The 18046-nt window shown below is 50.2% G+C and overlaps 1 protein-coding gene across 3 annotated transcripts in view; it reads right to left on the reverse strand.

Annotated features, from left to right (window-relative positions):
• Window positions 1–17775, reverse strand: part of Fbxl14 (F-box and leucine rich repeat protein 14) — a 27100-nt gene extending 9325 nt beyond the window's left edge. The window contains exons 1-2 of one of the 3 annotated variants that reach the window (XM_037204203.1): window positions 16385–17766; window positions 14837–15035 (exon numbers count right to left, since the gene is read on the reverse strand). In XM_037204203.1, the coding sequence (XP_037060098.1) occupies window positions 14979–15035; window positions 16385–17536 (1209 nt within the window). In that variant the 5' untranslated portion in view covers window positions 17537–17766 and the 3' untranslated portion in view covers window positions 14837–14978. Of the gene's footprint in view, window positions 1–14836 lie in introns of those variants that run through there. The other 2 variants (XM_037204202.1, XM_028880495.2) reach the window with 2 other exon arrangements.
• Window positions 17776–18046: the final 271 nt, after the last annotated feature.

Raw genomic sequence — 18046 nt, forward strand, 5'->3', positions numbered from 1 at the left:
ATATATATAATGCATTCTGGTCACTTTCAACCCTCCGCCTCCCCATCTGGTACACTGCTGTCAGCACGCACGCACGCACGCACGCACGCACGCACGCACGCACAGCTGAATTTAGGTAGGGCCATCTGGGTGAACTTGAGTTTGGAATTGTCCACTGGGGCCTGGTGAGCTCCCCAGCACTTCCCTGTGTTTCGTTGAGGGAGCATGAAGTGACAGGGACAGTGCAGGGAGGTGGGGAAGAGTCACCGCCGCCCAATTAGCATGCTGTGTGGGTGTGCCCGTGAACCCCACTTCTGCCAATGGCTGGCCCCTTCCTGCCTCAGAACCTCAAACACAAGCAGCAATTCCCAGTGCCCCCCCACCGGCCAAAAAAACAAAGCCAAGTAAACAAAAACACAGGGGCATGTGGGGGGGCACGGGGTGTCCAGATGGGGGCACAGCCCCAGAGGAATTTGCAGTGTAGCCCGTCTCCCACAGCAGAAGACAGACTTTGGTCGCTGCAGAGAGCAGGAGGCACTATTCTGAAGCTCTTGGGAGTGCACTCACCTGTAATGGCAGCCAAACAAATACTAAGTGAAAAATAGCCTTGAATCTGCACTGTGGTGGTTTGAACAGATGTGACTCCCATAGACTCCTGGCCATAGGAAGTGGCACTATCAGGAGGTGTGGCCTTGTTGGAGTGGGTGTGGCCTTGTTGGAGGAAGTGCGTCACCGTGCGGGCGGACTTTGAGGTCTCATGTATATTCAAGCTTCGCCCAGTGTGGAACAGTTCACTTCTGCTGCCTGTGAATCGTGATGTAGAACTCTCAACTCCTTGGCTCTGCCTCTAGCATGGTGGCAAAATAAAACGTTAAGTAAGAGCCAGGCAGTGGCTCTGGCTCTTTAATCCCAGCACTTGGGAGGTAGAAGCAGGTGGATTTCTGTAAGTTCGAGGCCAGCCTGGTCTACAGAGTGAGTTCCAGGACATCCAGGGCTGTTCCACAGAGAAACCATCTTGAAAACCCAAATTATATCTATACATATAAAATATGTATATGTGGGTTTTGAGATTGCCCACCAAATAGAGTAAAGACAACTGTCACGATTCAGGAAAGAGAGCATAGATGGAGTCTGAGGAATTGTGGGTACACGGTGCTGTTGGGGGTGCATGAGCTGGGGAGGGGCAGAGCAGGGTCAGCTCCAGAGCCAGAAGGTCAGAGGTGCCCCCAGGGTCTGTAGATGCTGAATTGGGGGTGTCAGGTCTAGAGGTGATCACTGAGGGGTGAGGCTTTGGACAGGTCTACCCAAAAATGATAGCAAAGAGTGATGAGGCAGGGGGACGTATGGACAGGAGTCCTGTTTGGGGCAGAGGAAGATCAGCTGGCAGAGATCTGGGGAGGACTGAAGCTCTTGCTGTGGGGCACACTGTCTGTGCCTGCTGGAGAAGCATTTCCTGGTTTCATGGACTCAAGGACATCTCAGATCTTTGAGGAATACCCGGGACGTAATGAACTTTGGGCTCCTTACATTGGACATCAAGATAAAACTTCCTTCTTTATTTCCCGTCTAAGGCTTCCTATACTTTTTAAAGTCCTTGGTTTGTTTTGTTTTGTTTTTGTTGGGTTTTGTTCTGGTTTTGCAGTGCCTGGGGGTGGAACCCAGGGCCTTGGCCATGCTAAGTGCTCCCTGCCACTGAGCCCTGTCAGCCTGCCGACTTTGTGTTCCTTTATTCTGGTTATATTCATCAGGGGTTTTGAATTGTGAGGATTCCTTCATGGCGTGAGAGTCTCAAATACATTTGCATCCCGAAGTTCTAAAGTTTTCAGCTGCCCTGAAAAATTCTAGATGCACCATTGCTACTATTGTGTCAAGTTAGTGTCTGTGGGGGGTGGGTGGAGGGGTGGGAGGTAAGGGGGAGGGTGCAGCCGCAAGTTAGTGTCTAGGGTGTGTGTGTGCAGCATCAAGGTAGTGTCTGGGGGGGGGGGTGCAGCAGCAAGGTAGTGTCTGCGGGGCTGAGGCTGCAGCTCAGATGTTGCAGTGTGGCCTCCAATGCACAAGACCCTGGCTTGATACCCAGCACTGAAAAAAAAAAAAAAAAATCAGTGTTTCCAAATACTATTTTCTTCTTCCCCAAAGTGGTGTTGGTAGGAAAAGTTATTTATTTATTTGTTTTTATTATTACATTGATTGATTGTGTGTATGTATGTGAGCATGAGTGTACCATGGTGCACATGGGAAGTCAGAAGACAGTTTGTAGGAGGTGGGTCTCCCTCCTTCTACCGTATGGGGCCCAGGGATGGGATCCAGGTCACTATGCTTAGAAGCAAGTGCCTTTTCCTGCTCGACCACCTTGCCAATCCAAAAGTTACCTTTTTTAAAGAATGTGTATGAGTGTTTTGTCTGCACATACGTCTGTGTACCATGTACATGCTTGGTGTCAAAAGAGGGCATCAGACGCCTTGGTATTGGAGTTACAGATGGTTGGGCTGCCATATGGATGCTGGGAATCCAACCTGGGTCCTCTGGAAGAGCAGGAAGTGCTCTTAACCACTGAACCATCTCCCTAACCCCTTAAATGTCATTTTAAAATATTAGTATTTGAGGCTGGAGAGGTGGCTCAGTGGTTAAGAGCACTTCCTGCTCTTCCAAAAGTCCTAAGTTCAGTTCCCAACACCCTGTAGGGTGGCTCCCAACCACCTGTAACTTCAGTTCCAGAGAATCCTATACATATGTGGCATACATTCACACAAACACACATGTGCACATTAACAAAAGTGAATAAATCAAAAAATACAAAATAGTATTTTATTCACTGTGTTCTAAAAAGGATGAGGAACTTGGAGAGTGAAGACAAATGGCAAATGGTGATAAGAACTGGAATGTAAAGCTTGTGGACACAGACTTACGTCCACACATTTCCCTTAACAAGTCAGGGCCTCGTAGGCTTGACTTTAGATAACTCAGGTCCTCCCTCCTGGCCTCTTGTCCTTGTTCATTTCTGTTACTGTGATAAAAGACCCTGACAAAAAGTAACTTGGGGAAGAAAGGGTTTATTTTAACTCAAAGTCTGTCGTAGCAGGGATGTCAGGGTGACTAAAACAACTAGTCACATGACATCCGGTCCAAAGCAGAGAGAAGTATGTGCTCACACGCAGCTCATTTTCTTCACTCTTATACAGTCCAGGTCCCAAACCTAGGGAATGGCGCTGCCTGTGGTGGGCTGGTTCTTCCTCCATCAATTAATGTGATCAAGACAGTCCTTAGAGACAATCTGATCTAGACAGCCCTTCCCAGACAGTTCTAAACTGTGTCAGGTTAGTAGTTAAAACTACCCATTACACCCATGAACACTTCACGTCTCCTTTTTGAGGCAGCTCATCTTCATCCAAAGTCATATTGATTTGATCCACCCCTGCAGAAGACAGGGGTGACTCAAGCAACATTGTCCTTATTTAAGGAGGGGCCTTTGAGAGTCTACTCCCAGCCTAGGGTGTTGTAGTTCAGATTACTGTTGCTGTGATGAATCACCATGACCAAAGCAACTTGGGGAAGCAAAGGTTTATTCAACTTACAATTCCATATCACTGTTCATCATCAAAGGAAGTCAAGACAGGAACTCAGACAGGACAGGAATCTGGAGGCAGGAGTTGATGCAGAGGCCATGAAGGGGTGCTGCTTACTGGCTTGCTCCTCATGGCTTACTCAACCTGCTTTCATATAGAACCCAGGACCACCTGCCCAGGGATGGCACCACACATAATGGGCTGGGCATCAATGGCTCGTTTTACAAAAATGCCCTACAGGCTTGTGTACAGCCAGAACTTACGGAGACATTCTCTCTATTGAGGTTCCCTCCTCTCAGATGACTCTGGCCTGTATCCAGCTGACATAGAACTACCCAGTTCAGCCGTGGAGCACATACCTAGTGTGCACAAGGCCCTGGATTCCATACCCAGCACCAAAACCAAATGCTAATAAAAGAGTCTATTCTGATCACTTTTTGTTGTTGCTGTTGAGACAGGGTTTCTCTACACAGCCCTGGCTGTCCTGGAACTCACTCTATAGAACAGGCTGGCCTCGAACTCAGGTCAATCCACCTGCCTCTGCTCAAGTGCTAGGGTTACAGGTGTGTGCCACCACCCACAGCTGGCCAATAAGGCATTTATACTGATGAAAACAAATGAAGATTTTTGTCCTTTTTTGAAGTCAACAATTGTTTTGTTTCTGATCGAAGGTTTGGAGAAGGATCTGGGAGTTTCCACTGAGCTCGACATTCAATGTAGGATACATGCTGACTTTTGAATTTCAGAGATGAACAATCTAATCCTTGATCATTCCAGAATGAGGTTAGAGATCTGTAATCAGTTTCGTGTTCATCACCAATAGTTAGGATTAGAAGGACAAGACCTATCTAGGATGACGGGAAGGTCAGGGACTCAAGGGCAGGCCGTGACTTGTCACCAATTTGCCATTAATGTGTGCCCAATGATTTCTCATGTGTAGATGACACCCGATAAGGTCCTGGAAGACATAAACTCCCTTGGGAGTGTGCATCCTCAAACAAAGGCTGTGGTATTCGGTGACTGACATTTCAGATCTTACTCATGCATTACCCCGAGATCAAGCAGTGGAGTGCCATGGATATTTGCTCGGCCTTGAGGGAGGGTCAGTGTGCGTGTGAAGGAGGATAACAGGCAAGGTGGGAACATGACCTTTTGCCCTCCAAAGCTTTGGGAAGCCCCAGTGAGTGCTCCAGCCCTTGGCAGGGCATGGGCACTGGGCGAGCTCTCCCCGTGCATCCAGAGCTGGGGTTAGAGGTTAATGAATGAGCTCACGCCCCACACTCAGGAGCCTGTTTGACGGTGGTTTCATACATGAGATCTCAAATGAGGTCAAAATAAGACTTGCAAGTTGTACCCAAACTCTCTCTTTCTGCAACAATGGTGTTCAGTGGTGGCTGCCCCTCTATAGGAAATGGCAGAAGTGAGGCTTTGGTCTCTGAGAACAGGGCCAAGCCAGGACTCAGTATGTCTGAAGCGGGACCGAGTGGAAAGCAGGTGGGGGAGGTCCTGGCTGCCTCTATTCTTCTCTAGTAATCCCTTAAAAAATAATTGCAGCCCCAAACCTCTGGCCTCCAGCACATTTTCCACTTGATTAGAGGCCTTTGTGGGGTAGGCAGAGGGGCCTGCAGACTTGGACATTATGCTGGGTCCTGCAATGTCCAGCTGGGACTTTTTCCATCAAAAGGGGATTTTAGTAAAACCATTATCAGGGGCTTAGAGGACAAAAGCTGCTGAGCCGCAAACGAGGGGCAGATTAGGGGTAGCAGCCCACTTCGGGCCTGTAGAAGGGTGGGAAGGAGCTTGCAGCGGCTTGCACACAAGTGCCTTGATTTCTCTGCTAGTTCCCGGCAGGTGAGGAAGTGAGATGAGCCCCGCAGCTGGGGCTAATGGGCGGGGCAGTGGCGTCAAGGGTGTGCGAGGTAGTACTGACGCCTGCTTACTTCCTGGTTATGTCCACCTCACCCCGAGTTCTCCACCGTGACAGTCCACAAGGAGAAATCCAGAAAAGTCCATGTTAGGTCTCTTCTTGGGGCAATGGACACCTTTTGAGGGAGGCCCTGGGGGATTAGAGCACAGAGGAAGAGTAGAGAACATTCTCTCCAGCCTGCAGCCTGCTCTTAGGACTGCGGCATCCTTTGGCTGAGTGTCTGGGGAAAGTCATCTAAAATATAAACTTGTGTCGTGTTGAGCTCATCAGAGCCCTCCCTCCCTGATCCACCTTCAATGAGGAGGTGGAACCAGAAACCTGAGTGATGGGTGGGAGGGAAATTTCTGGCTGTGGGAGCCAACTGCCTCCTGGAAAACCCATGAGGAGACTGATGCTGTCTATCTCCCTGGAAGCCCCCCGGCTTCTCCTTGTCTGCATTAAAGCAGTGTTGACATTAACCGCTGAATGCAGGCCCTTGGCTGACCAGCTGTGGGGCTCTGGACAGGACATTTCAGGCCTGAAGTACTATCACGTCAAGGTCTCAAGGCTCAATCCATATTAATGAGTGTTTCTGCCTCAAGTGAAATTCACAGAAAAACTCTGTTCTTTAAAACCTATACTAGAGAACACACACACACACACACATACACACACACACACACACACACACACACACACACACACACACACGTCGGAGGGGGTAAATACAAATGAAACCTACACTAGACCATAGTGCAGTCGACAGAGGCTGCATATCAGATCCACGGGCCCAGGCCCCACGAGGATTCTGTCATCCGGCCTCCCCAGCCTGCCTGCTTCTGTGCTCTGAGTCGCGTGGGAACGACTCCTTTCTCTTTTCTGCAGCCTCCTTCTTTCCTGGGATTCTTTTTCCCGAATCTGTTGCTATTCTCTACAGTCACTCAAAGGCACATTTCAGCAACGGGTTCCATAAAGTGCCCCTGGGAGGTCTTCTGATTTTCTAAGAATTTTCTTGTGGTTCTGGGAATAGTAATGTGCTTCATGCTCAAGGCCTGGGTGCTAGAGGTCTGTCTTGTTCATTCTCTAACAAAAAATGAGCTGTCTTAGTGAGCTAGTTATCGGGGCTCCCCCAGCTCACAGCCGTCCTCTTCACCCTCAGTCTGCCCTTCCTTCACTGCGCATGCCCTGGGGTCCGGCTGAGGTGGCTCAGCGACTCTTACGTTTGCCTTCAGCCACCTTCCCGTCGTCTACATTCTGGATTTCCATCACGCAAAAAACCTTACTTTTTTGTTTTGTTTTGTTTTTTATTTTTTTGTTTTGCATTAGTGGTTTTGCCTGCATGTATGTGTGAGGGTGTCAGGTCTTGGAGTTACAGACAGTTATGAGCCACCATGTGGATGCTGGGAATTGAACCCAGGACCTCTGGAAGAGCAGTCAGTGCTCTTAACCGCTGAGCCATCTCTCCAGCCCCAAAACCTTACTTCTTTGTTAGGACTAACAGGGTCTTGTTTCACAGATCCCTTCAGATTTTTATGGAGATGTCTTCATTTGGGCAGTGAAAGTACCGCATTCCTTTTGATAATTAAAAAGAATTAAAACTAAAATTTAAACCCCGATGTGTTTTCTATTTTTCTTTCACAGTAACAGGATGCTAGCTCTATCTTCGTGTTTGATTGTAAAATGTTTCCCCATTTGCCAAACTCCACAAACTTAGCTCCCTGACATTTTGTGAGGATGACACAGTCTTGAGGAATCACAAGTTGATATTTACCCCACCCCACCCCCAGGGCCACCAAAAGCAGAGCTGTTAGAACTATGAAACAGTTAACTCTCCAAAGACAAAGCGCTGGGCAACAGCTCCTGGGAGTCACCTCACTGGTACTTTAAAGTTCAGTCTTGGGCTGGTAGGACGGCTCAGTGGGTAAAGGCGCTTGCTGCCTAGCCTGACAAACTGAGTTCAGGACCAGACCACCTCACCAGACCTTCAGACCAGATGCACACATGCCTACACACGTACACATACCAAAGGGAAAAAAAAGTAAACAAATTTAAAAGTTAGTCCCAGTTTTTGGAGGAAATGACATTCCAGTTGTGAGCTCTCTAGATCCTGGGAAAATTCTTAGGAGTGGGGAAGTATCTAGAGAAAGGATTTGTTAGCAGGGAAGGTTGTTTTTCCTCCAAGCAGCCACCAACTCATAGACAATGCTGCCACCTGCTGACAAGATGCAGAAACTGCAAACTTGGTGGATAAATTCCTCTCCTTTCTATCTTCACCAGAGAACAAACTGAGTCACCCACACTTTATTTTACTGCCTTATAGTGAGTCCAAAGCATTTTTAATAAAGTAAGAGCCGAGGAAAACACATTTGCCTATTTGCTACCTCAGACACTGTTTGGACATAGTTCATGACTTCTAACAGTGGGAAGGTAAACCTGTGTACATGTCCCTGCTTTATAGAAAAATGAAGACTGTCACACAGAACAGGACACAAACACAGGATGTTTTCTATCCCTCCCTTTTTTTTCTTTGTGCTGAGATAGGGTCTTATTTAGCCCAGGCTGGTCCTGAACTCCATATGTAGCTGAAGACGACCTTGAGCCAGCTCCTCCTGCTCCACCTCCAGTGCGGGGGTTATAGGCATGCACACCATGCGTTTCGTGCACTCTAAACAAGCATTCTGCTGAGGAGTAGTTAGTAATGTGCCCCCACCTTCCAGTAATGTGCTTGTTGTCTGTCTTCTAACAGAACATGTCTGTATTTATAGAGCAGACAACAGTAAGGCTGTTTGCTGATGATGATCCATGTACGCTGTCATTGGGAACACACTTCTCATCTTAGTGGTGATGCATTTCTGTAACTCCTTTTGATTCTTTGGACAGCCAGGCTCTTCTGTGTAGGGAAAAGATGAGCTAGCTGCTCTCCTGGGGGGGGGGGGCAACCTGGTTCTGGCTATTGCCGTGTGACACACAGTGGCAGGGTGTGTGTGTCAAGGGCACGGACCTCAGCCTAGTGGGAGAGCCACTCACTTCTAGCCCAGACTCTAGAAGCTTGATTGACGGCCCTGTCTGTCCCCTGCAGTAGCCAGAGGTGAGCCTGATGAAGTACAGGGGTGACAGAGCCTGATTTTGACAGATTGCTGACACTGCCTGAACTGTGTACCCTTGAGATAAAGTAGGAAAGCTACGCTTGTCATTTTCATGTCTGCTTACGTCATGCGGCTGCCATCCTTGTCTCAGGCCAGGCAGTCCTGAGCAGTGAAGTTAAGCTTTCGAACCCCAAAGGTCAACGTGGAAGGCCCCGGCTAGTTGTCTTTCATCTAAGCATACACGGATTATTTATCTTGTTTGTTTGTTTGAAGACAGGGTCTCAGCTGTGTAGCCTTAGCTGGCCTGGTACTCACTCTGTAGACCAGGCTGGCCTCGAACTCACAGAGATCTGCCTGCCTCTGCCAGTGCTGGGATTGAAGATGTGTGCCACACCTGCCCAAGAACTATTGTCTTGATGGTTTAACTACTGCAGTCTCTCCCTTTATCTATCTGTTCAGTTCTAGCCTCGGCAACTTTCTTCCAGAGTCTAAGGAATATCAGGACTGAAGTGGGGTTTGGGGATGAGGGGAGTTGGTTTGTTTCTTCTCAGAAAGCCTTGCCTTGTGCTGCAAAGTGGAAGCAGATGTGTGTAAATAGTGGTAGTTGGGGAAAGGTGTCCACAGGAGATACATCATCGCCGACCTTTGTAGCAAATACTCTGTGCCGCTTTCAAATGAGGAGAGCACTGTTTCCCAAGCAACGCCGAAGCACCCCGCACTGCAGAAGGAATAGTAATTGGGTCTTGAAGAACTATTTCCCTGCCGTCCAATTGCAGCATCCCGGGTCCATGACACGAGTGGCCATTACAGACAGGTCGTGGGGCATGACTGGTCCTCCCAGAGAGGAGATTATGCACAGGAAACATACGACATGTCTGATGTTAGCTGGACGAGGTGTGCACCCTTGCCATCCCACCACTGGAGTTCAGAGGCAGCGGTGGCTACAGAATGAGTTTCAGGACAGTCTGGGCTGCATGAGACCCCACTTGTGTTTGTTGGAGGCAGGATTTCTGTGTGCAACCACCCTGGCTGGCCTGGAACTTACTCGTAGACCCAGGCTGGACTCGAACTCACAGAGATCCTCTTGCCTCTGCCTCCTGAGGACTGGTATTAAAGGTGTGTGCCACCACCGCCCGCTGGTGATTGGTGGTGATTGATAGTAACAAATGAGACTCTTTTACTCTTTGTGACCATAGAGAGGTGCAAGGAAAACATCTGTGGAGTCCAGCCTTCTCACCCATGAACAAGAATAGCCAGAGTTCCCACAGCTGGACCCTAAGTTATGATGGCTGCAGGCAGGCGTGCATAGGCGTGTCAAATGTGTGAACATTCTTAGCTCTGAGGCTCTCAGAACGCAGGCCTCCGGCATTTGGACTCCAATGACTGTTGGAACTCTGGGGGACCTGGCTCAGGTCTCTGGGGACAGCGGGCAGCACAGCCAACTCCAGCGGCTTCTTCAGCACCTTGGAGACTGTTTAGCAACTGGAACTCTTCTCAGCCTCAGGAAGAACCCTGAACACGGTGTTCATGAAACATATCAAAGTTTGCACACTGTAATTCATGCCAAACAGAGTGATAACGTTGGGCATTCTGAGGTTTGGGGTGTGTTTACTGCCAAGATGCTTCAGTGCAGGATCTTCCTGAGGGGGTCAGAGTGATGTCCTGCAGTTTCAGAAGTACCCGCACACGGGCCACCTCTTGGTGCTGATTAGTCTGTGCCAGTTTCCACTCTGAGACAGAACTCTTCATGTCACCTACACAACATCTTACCGACTCCATCACACTGCTTTTTCAGAGCATAAAATCCAGTGTGGCCCGTCTGCTCGCTGTTGGCCGAGGGAGGTCCCCAGCATGTCACCCCAGTACTTCTGATATTGTCTCATTGAGCTGCTCTGCCTCTCCTGACACCACGGACCAGCTCTCTTCTCTTTAACTGCGATGCAGTACTTTCCAGTGTCTTAGTAAGTTGTCTTCTCATTCAGGACCTCCAGCACAATAGGCATGTGCGCTGTGACTGAGCTACACCCTCGGCCCCCTTTAGTGCTTCCTTTCTTTTTTCCTTTAAGAAGGACATGTGGTACTTGTTCCCTAAACAATCAAAAATAGAAGAGTAATGAGATCATAAGAACTTGTGCCCAGGCAGGGCATGGTGGTTCATGTTATAGTCCTAGGAAGGTTGGAGGCCAACCTGGGCCACATGGTGCATTCCAGGTCAGTCTGAGCCACAGAGACCCTGTCTCAGAGGAGAAACAAAAAGTAAAACTTTCCCTCCTTGTTTGTTGGGAGAAAGTGAGTACAGTTTCAGGGCTAACTTACACAGCCAGGCTCCTGGAAATCGCACTGTTTGGTTGGCACTAGGGTGGAGTGGCCCCCTCGGATGCAGCATTACCATGGCAGGTCGCTTCCCCGTGCACTGTACATCTTTGCAGAGTACTTACTTACATGTGCTGGGTTGCTAAAGGCAACCCCACCAGGCACGATCCAAGCGATCCCTGGGAAAGAGCAAGAGATGGAAACTGATCATTTGTGAGTGTTTCCAGCATAGTTCAGTGACCCAGAACCATGTTTGCATCCAAGAGCCCGAGAACGTCCTGAGCCCGATGTCTCACCAGCTATCAATTACGAAGTCAATACCGATTTAAATCCAGATTTCTTACCTACTTGGTGACATTTGCTTTAAAAAAAAAAAAATACGCTTAGTGTTGGAACAAGAACATTGACAAAAATGACCCGTGTGGCTCTGGGCTTAGGTTTGAATGCAGCTGACTTCTACACCTTGCCTTTCATTTTCCCACTAATTTATCCAAAACCTCACCCCTTCCTCCGGGGTTGGTAATGGCACAAGATGTAGGTCTTTCCTTCAACTAAAGGGATAGGATTAGCATTTTTAAAGGGGTGATGTTAAGGCCGGGAAGAGAAAGGATGCTGGCATGACTTCTCTAGCTCGCTCCCCTCCCTGTCTCTGGCTGAGGCGTGCCAGGATCAGCAGCTAGGGCCTCTCCTTTTAGAACTAGGAAGACAGTTGCCAGCTGCAGAAGGTCTTGGTTTTGTTCCACAGACCTTATCTCTTAATGAAAAGGCTCTTGTTCCCCGAGAACTCAGTGGTCCCTAGGGGCTACAACTTTCTCCTTTGCCTTTGAAAACCCGAGTTCACAGCTAGGCTTGGTGGTTTATGTCTGTAATCTCAACACTAGGGAGGCCGAGGCAGGAGGGTAGCTGTTCAAGTTCAATGCAAGCCTGGACATTTTGAGTTCCAGGCTAGCCAGGGCTACATTGTGAGACCTTGCCTTAAAACACAAAAAAAGAAACTCCAAGTTCAAATGTTCTCCATGAAGGATGTAACTCAAGATCAACACCCTTCCAGGGAAGCCCCAGGGCCTGGGAGGCAGACCACATGTCCTTACTTCTTTTGGGATGGGATAGGTTCTCATGTAGCTCAGGCTGGCTTCCAACTCAGTAAGTAGCCAAGAATGGCCTTGAGTCCTGGGATTAGAGGAATTCAGTACCACATCTGGTTTATGTGGTGTTGGGGAATGCAGGGCTTTGTGCGTGGTAGGCAAGGACGTTACCCACGGAGCTGCACCCCACAGCCTTAACTTTAGAAAGAAAACTACAATGAAAGGAACATGTACTTTTTTTTTTTAGATGTTTATTATAGATTCGAATTAAAAAAAAAAAATACCCGTTTGTTTTCTCTTTAAGGGTCCTGGCACCAGCTTTCGGTTTTAGTGTGAGGTGGGCAGCGTTCTTGGCACTGCCCCATGCAGAGTCAAGTGGACTTCCCCGACTGCCCCCAGTGCCCGATTCAGCAGGGAGAATTTTCCTCCACCACCTAGCAGGCAGCCAGAGGCTCACTGTAGCCCTACGGAAGCCGCCTGAGCCCATTTACAGCTGCAGCTGTAGACGCTAATGGGAAAGGCCACTGTTGAAGCCCCTTCCCGGTTTCCAAGGCAGATGAGTGTGGGACTGAGGTTTATAACGGCTTCACCTCCCCACCCACTCCAGGGGCTTTTCTCTCTCTCCTGTGAGCCAGGGTCTTGCTCTGTATCCCTGACTGATCTGGAATTCTCTAATAGCCTTGAACTTAAAGTAATCCTCCTGCCTTAGCCACTGTTGGGGTTACAGGCATGAGCTACCATGTCCAGCCTTTTCATTTCTTGAGTGTCAGCAAATCTTGAGCCATGGCCTTTTCTGTTTTCTAAAAATTGACCCAAAGTACCTTTTAGGTTTTGTACCACTCACAAAATGTACAAGAACTCACTCTCTTTGCTGTCGTTTGGTTGATTTTGTTTTTTCCCCCGATGTTGGGGGTCAACACAAGGCCTGATGTCTGTAGACAGGTGCTTACCACTGAGCTACCCTACTCCAGCCTTAACCGCCTCTCTTCTGCCATGTAGGTGAGGACCAACCCTTCCTGTACCCTTCCTTGCTTTGAAGCAGTACCATAGCCATAAGCCACAGCTCCCATTCACTTGAGGGTTATCTAGCAGGAAACCAAGGTTGAATCAGACCCTAGATCTTCCTTAGAAGGGGGCGAGTTCAAATTGTAACTCCCTCACTGGCTAGGCAATGTAAGGCAGCTTACACTGAATAACAGGGAGAGGTTTCAGTAGGTGGCTTGAAGGATTAAAATTTAAAAGTACCACTCCAAGGCCACATGGGTTCCCAATGTGTATTTCTTTTTCTCCATTCAAAAAGGGTGAGACGTGAACATTTAGTCCCTTCTTCCAGAGAGGCTCCATGCTTGCCTAGGTCAGGCCATGGACACCTAATTTACCAACCTTTTAATATTTATTACTTTAAACTTATATATGTGTGGTACCCACAGAGGCCAGAGGTATTAGATCCCTCTAGAGATGGAGTTACAGGAGGCTGTGAGCTGCCTTAAGTATATGCAGGGAACTGAACTCGGGTCCTCTGCAAGAGCAGTATTATGTGCTCTTAACCACTGAGCCATCTCTCCAGCCCCTCAAACTTACATTAAAAGAGAAACAGAAAATGTTCCAAAGTATTGGTAGTGGGATTATTTTGTATATTACAGGAGAATGTTAGCACGATGTGATTTAGGAGTGTTCCAGTTCTGGCTGACTGAAAAACAGACCAGGAGGCTGTGGCTGTGGCACCCTGGGAGCTGGGTCCGACTCCTCAGAAGCAGGTCTGATTCAGACTGCTCACTAGGGGCCATACTTTTTGCTGCTGTTGCTTTGCCTTTAGGCAATAGCATTAATAGAAAAGAAACCTTTGCCCCCCCTAAAGAAAGGGAAGGTAGATCTAGTGTCAGGCTCATTTGGAGCCCTTTTTGGTGTCCCCAGAAGGAACAGGGTAGCTTTTGTGCTATGTTCAAGCTTAGAGCTTGGAAGCAGAAGTGTCGTACCCCATAGCAACCTGGGTTCTAGCCCTGTCTGGAAAGATGGGCTCCTCTAGGAAAGCTGAGGAAGTGACCTCAGAAACAAGGTCCACCTATGTAAAGCCAAGGCTGTGAACCACTGTTTGAGCACTCACAGGTCTGTCCCCCAGCCAATGGACGCCATACTGCTGATTGTCTACTCAGGGGAACTGTGCTAAAATGGTTGGTATTCATTTATCCACCCTGAATTCAGCCTAGACCCTCATCAGTGGCTGAGTGGCCAGCCTGGGCACTGGAAATCCTTAAAATGCAAATGTACCAGAACTTCTGGCCTGGCTCCCTACTCCCCAGGAAAGTGCCTGCATGCAGCCAGGCCTGGAGGGGAATGCTAAAGAGGAACGGTGCTGCCCCCTTTCCGCTGGACCTGCACACACAGAGCAGCACGCATGACTGGGCCAGCCCGCTCCGCTTTCAACTTACCCTGAACAATGGCTGGGCTCCCTCCATCCCCTACACTGTGCTCTCAGGGAAGGACACACATCCTATTTGCCCACTGCCAGAGCTCACGACCCATTTCTTCAGGAGTAGCCTTGGATCTCACTTCCACCATCACCCCCCATAAAAAGAAACTGATCACTCTGGGAAACTGACTCTTCCAAGTCTGGCTTCTTAAAAAAATAAAACTTCCATTTTGTTCACTTTCTTTCAGTTTCCATGTTGACAATTTAAAACCAAAAACTATAGAAATCTCCAGTCTGGTCACAGTTCTAGAAACAGAACATTTGGATGTCGGTGGTGAATCTTACACAGAAGAAATTCTCAACCATGAACTGATCCCACATGAACGAACTGAACTCTGTACCTTACTTCCGTTTAGGGTGTACACATAACACCTCCCACTTTAGCACAGACCCAACACACAATGCCTTAAAAATAATTCACAGATACAAGGGGGGATTTTGTGCTTTTTTTTTTCAAAAACATACTTCATATTTCCTCTTTTATTATATAAATATCAGTTTAACCTTTTACTGTAAGAATATAAACGTTTTAAGAGGATCTTTGTTATCATTTATACAAATTCACAAACAGTACAATTAATTGATAAAGGTCTCTGGGTTTCTCCATGGTCTCTCATGTTGCTGTGGAGGACTCTAAAAAAATAAACAAACAAAATATCCAACAAAAATATACATCCTACTCAAAAGCGATTTTTTAAGCCACAGTCCCAACCCCCCACCAAAATAAAGCCATCTATTCCTCCATTTAGAACAAAAGCTTTTCAGACCCACAAGCTCCCATTTTATGAACAGAACAGATAAGACGTGAAGTTCAGTCTCCTCCCTTTCACGTTACAGCCCCAGGCTCTCTGCAGGCCGAAGCTGAGCTCTACTCCGACAGGAAGCCTCACCATGTAACCTTTTTGTGGGAAAACTTGGAAGAGGGTGAGGGTGGGGCATAATTTGCATATATAATACTCCTCTTCACGACTCAATCTGCATCTCAGGAAACAAAAAGGCAGTTCTGCTCTCTTTTCGCCCATACATTTGTGCTATAAATTAAATCAAGACTTAGAAGCAGGGGTGGCTCTTCAGAGCCCAATAGACTAGGGGAAAAAGAAAAGTCACGGCCAGCACAGGGAGTGTGACACACTGGGTAGATGGAGGCTGGGAAGAAGCCAAAACAAAAAGACAGACAAACCCAGTGGGCACCTTTCCAGTCCAGGCACAAAAATGTTTCAGTCTCAAAATATCTCTCTTGTAGAATTCCAGGGTTTAAGAGAAAAAAGTAAACTAAAACGAGGTAGCCAGACATATATATATATAACTTAGATATATATATATAATATATAGAATATACTCAGCAGAAAAAAAAGGGGGGGACAATGATTTTCGATTTCTTTGAAAACTAAAAGGAAGCAGAGAAGAAGGAAGTGAGTCGCAGAGTACCGAAGGAGCAGTGATGGGAAGAGACTGGTTCACAAAGTGGATGAAAAGGCTGTCGGAGTCAGGCCTGCTTTCTACACATTTCGAAATAAAAACCAGATCACAGTATCCAAATGAAGTGTAAGTGAAGGCAGACATCTTTCCTCAACTCCTCGGGGTTGAAACGCCCAGTCCCTCCCCGCCCCCACCCCATTTCCAAATGCAGTGCCTCGGGATACAGTTGGCGGTGGCTGAATCAGTCTCCATACCCTGCAGAAGAGTGGGCAGAGAAGCAGCAGCGTCCATCTCTCCACCCACTGGGAAAGGAGAGGGGAGTGGGTAGAGGGAGCAGAAGAACCCCAGACGCAGTGGGGAGGGGCGCCGGGCTAGGAGAAAAGAGCCCAGGCTTCGCGTCACGGCCCCTTCGCGGCCACTGCCATGAACGTGTAAGTGCGCGCGTGAGTGTGCGGGAACAGTGGTGGTCGTGGGAAGAACAGGGCGGGGCAGGGGACCTGGAACTGCCGCCCTCACCTGACCTTCTCACTGTCCGTCATCTGCCAGAGTCCCAGGTTAAGTACCTTGAGGCAGGGCAACTGCGTGATGCGCTCCAGGCCGCGCTTGGTGATCCTGGTGCAGCCATACAGGTCTATGCCCGTGAGCTGGCTCAGGTGCTCAGCGATCAGCTCCAGCCCCTTGTCCGTGATGCGCACACACTGTCCAATGTTGAGCGTGCGTAGCCCGTGCATCTGCCGCACCATGCGGTTGATGCCATCGTCACTGATATGGCAAGAGCAAAGGGAGAGGGACTTGAGGCCGTCCAGTCCCTGGGCTATGTAAGCTAGACTCTGGTCTCCCACCTTGTCACAAAAAGACACATCCAGGCCGGAGAGGCGCAGGCTGCCCATGGCCAGATGCATGATGCCGGTGTCGCTGATGTTGTCGCAGGAGCGCAGGTTAAGGCTGCGCAGGCTGCCCATGTGCGACAGGTGCAGGAGGCCCGCGTCCGAGATGCCGCCACAGAAGCTGAGGTTGAGGAGCCGGAGGCCCGTCAGCCCTCGCGAGATGTGCTTCAGCGAAAGATCCGTGAGTTTCTGGCAGTCCTGCAGAGTGAGCTGCTCCAGGCCCAGGCAGCCCTCGGCCGCACTCCGCGTCATGCCGGCCAGGTGCCCGATGCCCACGTCCGAGAGGTGGCGGCAGCTGCGGAGGTTAAGGCTCTTGAGGCGCTGCAGCCCCCAGGCGATGAGCAGAAGGCCGGTGTTGGTGATGTTGCTGCAGCCCCCCAGCTCCAGCACCTCCAGGCCCTTGAGGTACTGGGCTATGCGGCCCAGGCTGCTGTCGGTGATCTGCTTGCAGAGGCTCAAGTTGAGAGCGCGCAGCGAGCCGATCTCCTGCACGAACGCGTGGCCCAGGCCGTTGTCGGTGAGGTTGTAGCAGCCGCTGAGGTTGAGGCTCTCGATGTTCGCCATGCCCTGGATCACGTAGCTGAGGCTGCGGCGGAGGCTGAGGATCTGCACGCGGCGGATGCCCCGGGCCTGCAGGCTGGGGAACAGCGACGGGTTCGCCCGGCGCAGGTGCAGCTTGGCCTCCACGCCCCGCCACACCGACTTGTGGTAGGCGGCGTCCCGCCAGGCCGTGCACACCTGCGCCGCGCGACCCTTGTCTCGGACGTCCAGGTAGCCGAAGATCATGGCCAGAAGCTCCGGGAACAGGCACGAGATGTGGGTCTCCATCTTCCTCCCGCCGCTACGCCGCGCCGGGTGCAGGAGGCGCGGGCGCCGCCGCCGCCGCCGCCCCGGGAGGCGCCGAGAGCGGGCCGCCGCGGGCCAACGGCCGCCCCTCCCCGCCTTCCGGCCGGGCCGCCGCTCCTCCTCCGGCGCGTCCGAGCGGCGCTTCCTTCCTGCCGCCCTTCCCGCCCCCGCGCGGCCGCTCGGGCCTCACATCCCGGCCGGGGCGGGCGCCGCGTTCGCGCCCGCGCGCCGCCGCCGCCCCGCGCCCTGCGGCATCCCGCGCCCGGCCGCGTCGCTGCTGCGCGCGCCGGCGAGGCCCGGGCCGGGCGCTCGGGCTACGGACGGCTTCCTGCTGCCTTTGTCTGCCGTCCGCAGTTCAAACCGCCCAGCCCCGGGCTGCCCGCACTCGGCCGCCGCGCGGGGGGACTCCGAGGCCGTGGCGCGCCGCTCTTCCTCCGCCTAGGCCGGGCGGGTCCGGCTCACGGCCGCGGGCAGCGGGACGTGGCGAACTCA

Source organism: Peromyscus leucopus, chromosome 3 (genome assembly GCF_004664715.2).
Source record: "Peromyscus leucopus breed LL Stock chromosome 3, UCI_PerLeu_2.1, whole genome shotgun sequence".
Taxonomy (NCBI): Eukaryota; Metazoa; Chordata; class Mammalia; order Rodentia; family Cricetidae; genus Peromyscus; species Peromyscus leucopus.